Below are 12,658 nucleotides of genomic sequence, written 5' to 3' on the forward strand. Positions count from 1 at the left end.
GCACACACTCACTCACTCACTCACTCACTCACTCACTCACTCACAAATGGTTCTTCAGCAGTTCTTTTGTGTGGTTGAGGTGCTATATAGCACCGCTACCATATAAAGATCCTGTTAAGCCCCTGTATAGTTCTTTAAAAGTTCTCTAAATCTCTCTTAGTCTGTTATATTATAGTTGGGGAAAGGATTAAAAAATGATATTAAAATACAGTGTATTTCCTGAAGATAATGTGGTTCTCAACCTTTTTGCCCCAAGGTCCCCCTATAAGGAAATATTCCAGGGCCCCCAAACAAGACTTTTTGACCTTAGAAAAGCATAAAAGTGATTCAAAACAGCTTTTGCCATTGTAGTAAATTCCCATTCATAGCAAACATATGAGAGAGGAGTAACATATCTAAAATCTTAGGAGGAGAATGGTGTTCCTCTTATGGTTCTACATACAGTAACACCATTTGACAAAGGCGCTGTATAGCTTTAAAGATAGGTGCTATATAGCACTTAAAGTGGTTCTCCTATGATTACGAGTCAATTAACCACTTTTAGTGCTACAGTATTTAGCACCATTTTTATCAAGTGTATACTGTTATTACACATCTTACTGAAAATCAACTGAAATATGCTTATAATAGTGAAAAAAGTATTTTATTCTCTTTTTGGCGAGTAAGAGTAAGAGTAGTAAGAGTAAGTAGTTTATTAGAGCAATAGTAAACTCCCCCAATATAGTTGTTACCGACTTTTCTTTTCTTTTCTTTGCTTTGCTTTGCTTTGGTTTGCTTTCTTGGCTGCAACTGGTTGATGGTTTAGTTTAACACAGCATATGCTGGGTATATATCTGCAGTACAGAATGTAATATAATCAAATATGAAAACTTTTTTTGTTCCCTTCAGCTATTCAATGTATATTACAAAATTGTTAACCCTAAGACTTAAGTTTTATGATGCTCAATCTTTTTCAGTTGTTCATGAAGATTTCGCAATTGGAATATGCTCTAATACGGAAGCAGAAAGAATGTTTGGATTTGATGAAGAGGAGCTGTGGCATGCCGACTTTAATCAGAAGAGAGGAGTAGAAACATTACCTGATTTTGGAGATCCTATCACATTTCCTGGATTGTATGAATACAGTGTTAGGAATACAGAAATATGCAGAAGTAATTTAGCCTTGTGGACTAAAACCTTCAAGAGTCCACCACCAGAAATGGGTAAAGAATGAGAATGTGCTATGAACTTTTTAATTTTTGAATAAAAAAAGAAAAAAGAAAAGAAAAATGCATGAACATGAGGAAACCTTTATATCAATGTTCCCTTTGATAAGGGTTTATTAAGAGTTTCATTAATGACTAAAACATACTGTATTCACAAATGCATTAATGATTGATACGCAGTTATAATAACATCAATAAAAAAGTCAACTTTCACACAATATCTGTGAGCCCTTGTAAATTTGTCTTATAAATGCTTAATAAAGATTTATTCATGCTTATTTGAATCAAAACCAACTTCATGATTTATATCATGATGCAGCAAAAATAGAATCTCATACTGAAAAGTAATGTGTTTATGTTCTTTATTGTAATGGCTTAACTCACTTCATTTTTTTTTCTTATTGATTAATGAACCTCTTTATAACAAAGTTAACATTAATGTAAAGTGTTGCCATGATGTGAACACTTAATCTGTCTGGAAACAGAAATGAAATGAGCTATATAACATGCATCTAGTGTCATCGAATTTTCCCTTAAAAGTATATAATTTGAATAAAGTTAAGATATCTAAATACATTTGAATGAACTAATGAATTAATGAATACAGTTATCTGTGTTTCTAGATGCACCTCAGACATCAATCTATCCAAAAGATGATGTACAGCTGAGTGTTCAGAACACTCTCATCTGTCATGTGACTGGCTTCTATCCTCCATCTCTCAGCATCTCATGGACAAAGAATAATGTTAATGTGACAGAGGGCATGAGTTTAAGTCAGTACCGTCCGAGGAATGATGGTACCTTCAACATCTTCTCCACTCTTAAGGTTACACCTGTTGAAGGAGACATTTACAGCTGTACAGTGAACCACAGAGCCCTCCAGGGTCAACCTCAGACCAAAACATGGGGTGAGTGTGGTTTTCAAATTGAATGAATGGACACTGCATTTCAGTACTCTTTCAAGTCTTTATTCTGTTGAAATGATCTGTTCAGCTGTTATCATATTAATGCATCTTCAAATATCCTATGCATGTATTTTCCAGATGTTGATGTTGCTTTCCCAAGTGTTGGTCCAGCAGTGTTTTGTGGAGTGGGTCTGACTCTGGGGCTGCTGGGAGTCGCTATGGGAACCTTCTTCCTTGTTAAAGGAAACAACTGCAACTGACTATGGAGCCATGGAGGCAAACAAAAGAAAAGATCTCTTAAATGAACTGCAGCTGAGCAATTTTAAAATAATGCTATTGTGCTCTTGAGTGTCATTTTACATGGCAGGTAACAATATTGATGTTAAAGATAGATAAATACATAAATACCTAAATCTGGATGGTTTAAAATACTTTAGAATAAAGAAAAAAAATGATAGTTGATGTTAACTTTCACAGATCAGTTTGCAATTCATAAGATATATTGTACTAAAAACACTTTCTCGTTTCCTTTCCTGCTAGATTTAGTTCCATTTCGTATAAAATTAAAAACATACAAATTAAACAACATACATTTGAAAGTGAGGTAGAAATGATGTAATTATTGTAATCCATTAAAATTAATTTACTATAAATATTTACTACTAAATATTGTCCTATGTATTTTATGATGTATACTTCAAATAAAGTAGAATCTGGTAGAATTGGTGATTTTTAGGATACTGTGTCTGAGATATTAGTTATAAGTTTTTATTAAAATAGTGGAAAACTAACAGCAAGTTCATTCATATGCATTATAACAATACAATTCTGGGGAAGTTACTTATAATCTGGAACAGTATTATGAAGTGAAAATACTGGTAACCCATTAAAGTATTAACAGACAAATCTGGAGGAATTCTAATGTGGAACAGAATTCTTAGTGAAAACATTTGTAACCCATTTGTAATTAATAAATCGTTAACACACAAACCTGGAAGAATTACTTAGAATCTGCAACAGTATTTTAAAGTGAAAAGATTGTTAACCCATTACTACTTAATAACATTAATGCACAAACCTGGAGGAATTATATTTTGGAACAGTGTTTTAAAACTCCAATACAGAATGACTGTGTGAATCCACTAACCAAATCTACTGTCTAACATAAATAGAGCAGAAACAACAACTTCTATAAAATTTGTGTTAATGTTGGCTAATGATGATGACTCCTTTTGGAGAAAAAGGCTACAACTTTTGACTGTAGTAAATCTACCAATTGCAAGTTACATCCTGATCATCATGATCACATTATAGCTTTTACTTCACTGAATGACTTTCAGAGTTTTATGATAGTCAATCACTGTTTGTTGAATACCATTGAAATGATCAGGTAGTGTTAAGCAGACCCCGAGTAAAGTTGAATCCAAATTGAATATATTGTGCAAGCATATTGAGGATTAGCACCCAGGCATTCAGTTAACGATGTATCTAGATGTTTCTATGCAAAAGTTTATTCAGTGTACTGAAACGTCTCCAGTGACATCCATAAATTAAAAAAAAAAAAAGCATCCTTTTGTCTCATTAATTTTGTTCCAGTAACAGTGGAGGCTTCCCTTAGGCAAGGGACTCTAAATATAGCATGGTTGGACAGCTCATAAATGAAATATAAAACATGAACTTGGAAACTTAAAAGATTTGTGCAAAGGTAACAGTTGAAATGGCGTAGTGTATAATCTTAGTGTGAATTATAGTTGCTGACGAGGGGCGTAGCATCTGGGTATGCAGGGTATGCATGTGCATATGGGCCTGGGCGGATTGGGGGTCTGCCGAGGAGGATCTTTTAATTAAAACGAGGAAACTAATTCTTAATTCATGGCCATGATTAATATGTATTTTTTGTCTGCATGTCATGTGCAGGGCTCCGTAATTTCTGGTGTGCATTTGTTATTTTTGCACCCCGCAGCTGCCATAGAACTGTCATTTTTTAACTATGTGCATATGCTGCATTGCTGCGGCCAAATAAAATAATATAAAAATAATAATAATAAAAAATAACTGCATGAGGTTGGTAGCTAGCTAGTTGAAAAGACTGCATCACTAGCTTCAGTGACACCTGCAATGTTTTAATTCTCTTTCTTTCGTTTTAATTCTCATCTGTTACTGTGGCTTCAGCTGAGCGCACATTTTCAAAACTGAGGCTAATAAAAATTATTTGCAGAGCACCATGATGCAGAACAGACTATTTGAAACTAGGCATTCATTGAGAATACACAAATCCTTAAATTAAACACCAAGGACATTGTGGATGAATTTGCCGAAAGAAAGGCCCAGAGAATGCAGCTGAAATGTAGATTTTTTTTTCTTTAAACATTTTGGGCCGCTGTGCCAAGATTGTGTTTGCATGCAGTAGTTTAGAAAATACAGCAGCGTTTTAGTAAAATTAATAAAATAAAAATAATAATAATACAAAAATCTAAGACTAGATTAAAGTCATAAAATCTTTAGAATAAAGTAAAAATTACGAGAATAAAGTTGTGCTATATTGCATGAACAAAGCTAATTAATGTGAAAATTCCTCCTACTCTGCAAAAAAATAAATAAAAATAAAATAAAATAAAACAAAACAGGTTGGCATCCAACCTTTCATTCTTCATTCTGAAAAACAGCAATAAAAACATTCTAAAGGTTGAAGCAGGCTCCAACTCAGTGAACTTACTGATTTATGAAAATACTAATACAATGTTGGCAAAGTTGTAGGCCTATTGTTGGCTTTTCTGAGGTAGGCTAACTGTTATGTTACGACTTTTATGGCAGGCTGTTTTATTGATGTTTTTCGAAACACTGATTGACTGATTACATGAGATATTTGTTTTAAGTTGTTCTGATTTATTTCAACACACCTTCTGGTGTTCATTCAAGTTTACTTCATGCTGTATCTAGTAGTAAAGAGGAAAAGATGATTGATTCACCTGCCGCTTGAACTGAGGCGAATACAATGATCTCACTTCACATTAAAGAGCATAAAACACTTTATTGTTTGTATTTCATGATAAAATTGACAAAATTTAAAGCCTTTGTGTTATATTAAAAGTAATGAAGTGCAAAGCTTATTGCGATTACTGGGTGGCTGGTGTGCTACAAATAACAAATGGATTTGAAAATGTTAAATAGGCTATTATTTCCAAGCATTTAACGTCAATAAAACAGCTTGTGAATAGTCACGCAACATTATTTACCTTGGAAAAGACAACAATAAGTTAACATAAGTTACCCGAGTTGGAGCCCACTTTATGACGTTTTGGGGGGCCTGTACAATTTTTTTTGCATATGGGTCCATGGCTGATTTGCTACACCACTGTTGCTGACTAAATATGTATATGTCATTAAAATTGCTTAGCTTTGTTTAGTAGGGAATATATGAGTTTCTGCACAGTACAACTTTTGTTTAAATTAGTCATTGGATAATTTAGGGTTATTTATAGTAATGTAAAGGAAATTTGGCAGCTTTGTAAATTGGTTCATACAGTAGTTAGCAGAGGTCCTCGGATGTCTAATTTAACACCCACATTTTTGACTGCAGAGGAAGAAGTAACATTACATCTCTCTATATGCAAATTGTATTCTGAGAGATTTTGTGTACTTTTTTTGGTCCAATAATTATCTCTGTCTTATCTGCATTTAATAGAAGAAAATTATTGGTCATCCAATCTTTTACATATTTAACACAGAGTGTTAGCTTATATAATCTGGCAATTTCACCTGGTCTTGTTATAAATTACTGCAATTTTTTATTTCATTTATTTTTTTTTGTTAATCTAGCCATGGTGCTAAAAAAAAAACCTTGGATTACTTTAGTTATTTTCTATGAGTTTGTGGAGATGCTCAGCCCTGGCAGCTTTTAGAGCCTGTCTACAGCTGGACATACTGTCTTTCCACGTGATTCTAAAGATAACTGAACAGTGTTTGTGTTTTAAAATGAAAGAAGTATACTGCCTAGCAACACTTGACACTTATACATGCAGTGTGACTGATTGGCCAGTCATTTTAGACATCAATCTCATGAAAATTAACAAAGCTCCAGTCAGCATTCAGCTGGGATTCAGTGTGAGTGAAAATGTCACTGCTAAAGCTCTTCAGTTTTCATCTCATATTCACAGTGTCTGTATTCACTCTAGCAGAAAGTGGTAAGTAAAATAAGTGGTATTAAAGTAATATAATTAAATATCAACAATAATTACTATTTTATATGAATTATTATCAGTTGTAGTAAAAGTAAAATTATTGAAATCATACTACTGTAACATTTCCTTAAGAAGGGCAACTCATTCTAATGGTCATTTGGACTCTCTGGAGTAGATATTATTTAAAAAGCACTATTTTGAAAAGACAACCAAGTACTGCAAGTGGCTGATGTATCCAAGTTCTTCTATTTCTATACCGATTACATAATTATTTGACAAAACTGATTGTTCTGTATCTACATTCTGTTTCAGCTAATGAATATTTCACAACCCGTTGGTCAAGATGCATCTACAGCTCCCCTGATCTCAGTGACATGGTGTATATTGACAGCTTTTATTTCAATAAATATCTGTTCACACAGTTCAACAGCACTTTGGGGAAGTATGTGGGGTTTAGTGAGTATGGAATGAGAAATGCAGAGTACTGGAACAATGACACCAGCATTCTGCAGGGAGAGAGAGGTGATGTAGATGCATTCTGCAAACATAATGCTCAAATCTCGGACTCAGCTGTTCGTAGTAAAACAGGTGAGTGGCACAAGACTCTTTTCTGATCTTTACTCTCAAACATAGAACTCTTGCTTTAAAAGTTTCTGTTATTTTTACAAAAGCATTTACACTAATATTTAATATGAAAAATGTTTTAATATCAGCATGACATTAATGACATTTTGAAATGTAATTTTAATGTGAAAAGTATATTTTAAGTAAAAACACCCCTACCACCCACCGACACACACACACACATTACATACGAGACATGCATTGGAAACTGTGTGTTTAGAATTTTACTCTTCTTGATTCAGTGAAACCAAAGGTTAAGCTCAGTTCAGTGACGCGGGCTGGTGGCAGACATCCAGCTGTGTTGATGTTCAGCGCATATGAATTTTATCCTCAACACATCAAAGTGTCCTGGCTGAGAGATGGTAAACTGATGACCTCTGAAGTGACCTCCACTATGGAGATGGCTGATGGGGACTGGTACTACCAGATTCACTCTGAGCTGGAGTACAGCCCCAAATCTGGAGAGAAGATCTCCTGTATGGTTGAGCATGCCAGCTTCAGTAAACCCATGATTTATGACTGGGGTAAGATGAGATACTCACCTACTCTCATTTTGTACTACATTTGTAAATGGTATATTTTGACAGGCCAATGTAGGATCAAATAGAAAATATGAAATAGTCCTCTTATTGCTCTCACACATACTTATATTTGTAAATATTGTAATAATGCAAAGTGATGTGTGTACAGACCCCTCTCCTCCTGAGGCTGAGAGGAATAAAATCGCTATCGGGGCCTCTGGACTAGTGCTAGGAATCGTATTAGCAGCTGCTGGACTCATTTACTACAAGAAGAAATCAGCAGGTCAGTTTAGTTTAATTCAGATTGATATTAATGTGTTTACATTCCTGTATATGCATGTATTTTTTATTATTTATTTTTACTTTGACAGGGAGGATCCTTGTACCTAATTAATGATGGTAGGTGTCTCATTATGTATTTTATAACTCAGACTCATTTGTCAAACTCGGTCACATGATTAATAATTATTCAAATTTCAGATCCTCATACTGACTGCATGTGGACTAATAATGAAGCATTTATCTATCATCTATCATACACAATCCTAATTTCCACAATCCTTGGTGTTTCATTTCTAAAATTTAAAACAACTATGATTTAAATATAGCATCAAATCTGACACTTATTTTTCAGTGAGCTTCATGTGAAGATGCAATGTACAGTATGCAATGTTGGCAGTATGTGTTGTGATGTATTGTGAATGATGTGTGAAATATAGAGATAATAAAGATTATTGTTCAAGTTTATCCCTTGTACACAATAATGTACATACAAGCAAAGAATTGTTAAAGTTGAAATGGAAAACCAAGCCTTTGTTGCTATGCTGAATAAATGATACCTGTACAAATAAAGCACATCTAATGAGCATATTTTACTTATACGTATTCTTTTTTCTTGATTTTCATGTACATTTCAGTCATAAAGAAATGTTTTTTCACAAACTTTTTTAAAGTTATATTCAAACAAGTAGTCGTATTAGTAGACTTCACTTATATTCTATGATCAGTATTTTTTAGACCTGTTAGGCTTTAAAACTGGGTTTTTCTAATATTTGCACTGTTCTAGAGAGATAAAACTTGATGAAAAAAATGCTATGAATAATGAGCAGATGTTAAAGGTAAGATACAAGTAGTATTTGGCTGATTAGAGGTTATCACTGAAATGACTCTTCATCTCGTGAGTACAAATAATTTTAAACATTTGAAAACATCTAAAAAAAATAATGCTGAGAAATGTTCCTATGTGCATCTTTAATTTAATTACAATTGCTAAGTGTTTAATTATACTTAACATACTTTTTCTAAAATCTTAATGTAACAACACACATACAACACACATTTAGCCAAATAGTTAAAGTCTTGTTCATTAAATTCTATCTCTACATTTCAAAATACAAAATTCAAAATGCAAAAAAACCTTTTTCTTCTAAAACACAGCACCTTTGACTCAATATATCATTATCTAATCATAATCACTAATCATTAAGTCAAAACACTAGCACCTTTTCTATTCAACAAGAACATCAGCCAATCATAGCACAATGACTGTCAAAATACTACAGTTTTTCAAAACTGCTTACAAACTTATAGTTTTTCTTGAGGCACACTCAGTGAAACCGTTCACTCATATACTGAATCTTTAGAACAAGTCTGCAAAACTGCAGGCACATTTAAAATGTAACATTTAAAAACATACTTTTTGCAAAATGCTGAACACAGTTCTCTACATTAGACACCTCATTCAAAACTAACAGCTCTTGTTTTTTACATTTTTCTCAATCAATTTGACACATTTCTCCAATGAATGTAACTGCTCTCAAAACAATTAACACAGCAAACTAAACATTCTTATGTTGGCCAAACAGTTCAATTTTACTGCATAATGAAGCACTAATTTAATTCTAGTAATGCATTTATTAAAAATAGATACTGACATCAAAACTACAAGAGTGTTCTCTGTTGATTTGATAGCATATTCAACTAGATACACAAAGACATGAATTAAAATACACGTTTATCATGAAGTTCTTCAATGAGTTTCTTACAAAAAAAATGAATGAATGAATGAATTGCAATCACTAAAACAATTAACTTTATTGATCATGTCTCTCAATTACATCTAGCCAGAATTTCATCTACAGCACAGCATATATTCTCACAAGCCATGAATCGCGGGAAAAAAACGGCATGCATGTTGCATCCATCCTTAACAAGCTTCTGCCTCAACATCTCCACAAGCCTCTTCCATTGCTTGAAGAAGACTCACTTGGTTGTAAGGGTTGCAATCACTTTCCATCTCCAGGAAGACAAGAACTCCTCAATTGGATTCAGTAAAGGAGAATATGGAGGAAAGAACACCATTCTGAAATTTAGGTGATGTTCAAACCACTCTTGCACCAGTGTTGAATGATGGAATTGGACATTGTCCCAGATAACTATGAAATTTCGCTCCATTTGCTCCTGATCGACCTGCGGAAAGAGGATTTCACTGAGGGAGTTTAAAAAATGTAGGGGGTTTTCAGTGTTGTATGGGTCCAAGACAGCATTGTGTGCCACAACATCAGTGGTTGTAATTGCGGCACACATGGTGATGTTGCCTCCTCGTTGTCCAGGAACATTGACTGTGGCACGATGGCCAATCATATTCCTTCCTCGTTTGCTTTTTTGTTGAGATTAAAGCCAGCTTCATCAACATACAGGTACTCATAATGAGTTCCACTGTTATTCAACTCCAAAAAAGAAAAAAGAAAACAACCGTAAAAAAGGAAAGGCGGTGCAGAAAAACTATGAGAAAAAAAAAGGGCTTAGGTCCGACGCTGCTAAATGCGTAAAAGTAATCGAACTCTTTTCAAAAGGTTTAAATTCGGCTGCTGCAGCGGAGGACAGTTAGTGCCACACAGTGACAACAAAGAACAACATACTGTAGAGAATGACAGTAACAGCAGACAAATGGCATAAACAGCACACAGACTCTACAACATCCTCAGATTCTTTTTCTTTTGTTTTTACTGTATGTGTAAATTTGTTATAAACGTGTGCACTTTAAAAAGTAGTAAGCATTGTTTGCCAGATACATACATTAAATGTTTAAATATCTGTTACATATATGGTACTGCTTATATTATTTCACCATCTGTACACAAATGTAAGTAGTGAATGCGTGTGTCCGTGGGTGGGGCTGTGTTGGTGTGGTAATGTGGGCCAGTGTGGCTACAGTGCAATGGCTGAATTTTTGTCCCAGTCTGCCCGTCCACTGCTATCCAACTCCAAAATCCTCTAGTTTAAAAAAGAAAAAAGAAAACATGTTGCTGAACATTGAGTTCTCCCACTTTGACACAGCACTATACATAGAGATCAAATTTTTTCAGAGTGTAATAGTATATGGACATGTCCAGGAAATACATATCTTTGTTTTTTGTAGTAAAAGTGCAGTAAATGTGTGGATTTCACGTAGACCTGAACAAACAGGAATCACAACTTCTTCACTCTATCGGAGTTCCTCTCAAAGGGCACTTTGTATACTTGCTTCATCCGGATGGCATTTCTTCTTAGAACACAACCATTTGTGGCAAGACTGCACTGGTGAATATTATGAAATAGTTGATTGTCCTGTATTATTCTTTGCTGAATTTCTTTGAGGCGGATGGTGTTGATCTGGACCACCATGTCAACAATGGCATGTTCTTGTTCATTTGAAAATAGTCTTGTTCGTCCACCAAAATGTTCTCAAACTTCAATTCTGAAAAAAATTGAACAAGAAGAAACATTTACAGTACACAATTAGAACTAGAAATAGACAAGGCTCTAGACTAGACTCATATAACCAGAATTATATAATTACTTACCGGTTTTCTGTCTGAAATGAGTGGATAATTGAAGCCACTGTGGATCAGTTTATGTTTGGCTGAACTCTTTGGCCAGCTTTTCTCAAGGAGAGACCATGATTTATAACATGGTTAACACTCTTGTGTTTATTAAAAGTATATATTAACATCTAATCTATCAACAGGGAGTTTTGTTGCATATATATATATATATGATTTCTTCTGTTGTTGTATATATCTAATTGAAATAAAAAAAATATATATATCCAACGCTTATCCCCCATGTGAAAAACTAATTGCCCCTTTAATTTTAAAATCTGGTTGTGCCAACTTTAGCAGCAAGAACTGCAAACAAACGCTTCTGATAATAGAGATCTGTCTTTTACAGCTCTGTGGATATATATATGTATGTGTGTGTGTGTGTGTGTGTGTGTTGTACAGGAATTATGCTGAATTATTGATCTCGCCTTTCATTTACATCTGGAAGAGAATTTCATCTACACTGCATTTTATCTACACTACATTCATCTCAACATCTCCACAGGCCTCTTCCTTTGTGGCTGGTGATGTTGTTCAGGATCACCATGTCAACAATGCTTTTGTTCCATTCAAAATAAATTTGATTGTCCACCTGAATGTTCTCAAACTTCAGTTCTAATAAATGTTTGGTCATTCACATGTGTTCTTACAGATTCTCATTTTTGCTCTTTCCACTACACCAATGCCTTCCATTCCACTCATCTCTTTTCCCTCTACTTCTCCTCTCCTCTTTTCTTACGTCCTCCTCTCTCCTCATCTCTTTCTACCTGTTCCACTCTTCTTCTCTCTCTCATTACACCCCTTTCTCTACCTGCTCCAAAACCTTTTAGACTTACACCTCTTTCTTTACCCATCCCCACCTTTTTTATTTATGTATTCATATTTTTTTGTTGTTGCATATTTTTTTCTTGCTCTTTGTATACTTTATAGTTCCCCTTTATGGTTAAAGCAATTGTGATAAATGTGTAAACAATTAGAAAAATGGTGTTTCCTGTGTTGCGTGTTATTAAGTGAGCAGTTATCAGTCTGGGGGCAATTTTAAATATACCATGTGAATTGATGATATGACAAATTACAGAGTTTTGTTTGTTGTGTTTGAACAAATGGTACATAAATGTTTGTGATTTGTGTAAAACCAATAAAAGGAGCTTATTCACATGATTTGTATGATTTGAAAATTATTCACATGATTTGTAATTTGTATGAAATGAATGAAAACTTACAATCTGTTTAGGACAATTACAAAGTGTTCAGCCCACTGTATTAACTGTTTTGAGAACAGTGACCTGAGTTTAGAGAATTGTTTCAAATCGATTGCGAAAAACTGTAAATGCCACACATATTTACTGATTATCTACC

The 12,658-nt window shown here is 34.1% G+C and overlaps 2 protein-coding genes across 2 annotated transcripts in view; both read left to right on the plus strand.

Moving 5' to 3' along the window:
• LOC107733972 (H-2 class II histocompatibility antigen, A-Q alpha chain-like) overlaps positions 1-2,709 on the plus strand; it is a 4,287-nt gene extending 1,578 nt beyond the window's left edge. Inside the window, exons 2-4 of the mRNA XM_016545838.1 lie at positions 957-1,202; positions 1,829-2,113; positions 2,249-2,709. Of these exons, the coding sequence (XP_016401324.1) occupies positions 957-1,202; positions 1,829-2,113; positions 2,249-2,370 (653 nt within the window). The 3' untranslated portion in view covers positions 2,371-2,709. The remainder of the gene's footprint in view (positions 1-956; positions 1,203-1,828; positions 2,114-2,248) is intronic.
• A 3,494-nt stretch (positions 2,710-6,203) lies between these two features.
• On the plus strand, positions 6,204-8,296 carry LOC107733971 (H-2 class II histocompatibility antigen, I-E beta chain-like). Its single transcript, XM_016545837.1, has 6 exons — positions 6,204-6,294; positions 6,604-6,879; positions 7,158-7,439; positions 7,606-7,719; positions 7,808-7,835; positions 7,917-8,296. The coding sequence occupies exons 1-5, from the start codon at positions 6,225-6,227 to the stop codon at positions 7,828-7,830; spliced, it is 765 nt and encodes a 254-aa protein (XP_016401323.1). The 5' UTR covers positions 6,204-6,224; the 3' UTR covers positions 7,831-7,835; positions 7,917-8,296.
• Positions 8,297-12,658: the final 4,362 nt, after the last annotated feature.

Source organism: Sinocyclocheilus rhinocerous, unplaced genomic scaffold (genome assembly GCF_001515625.1).
Source record: "Sinocyclocheilus rhinocerous isolate Xijiao unplaced genomic scaffold, SAMN03320098_v1.1 scaffold15967, whole genome shotgun sequence".
Taxonomy (NCBI): Eukaryota; Metazoa; Chordata; class Actinopteri; order Cypriniformes; family Cyprinidae; genus Sinocyclocheilus; species Sinocyclocheilus rhinocerous.

Bases quoted from the DNA above. Each gene is read 5' to 3' on its own strand.
- LOC107733971 (XM_016545837.1), top strand. From the start codon at position 6,225: ATGTCACTGCTAAAGCTCTTCAGTTTTCATCTCATATTCACAGTGTCT. The intron at 6,295-6,603 runs GTAAGTAAAATA...ATTCTGTTTCAG, and splicing joins ATTCACTCTAGCAGAAAGTG to CTAATGAATATTTCACAACC. The intron at 6,880-7,157 runs GTGAGTGGCACA...TTCTTGATTCAG, and splicing joins AGCTGTTCGTAGTAAAACAG to TGAAACCAAAGGTTAAGCTC.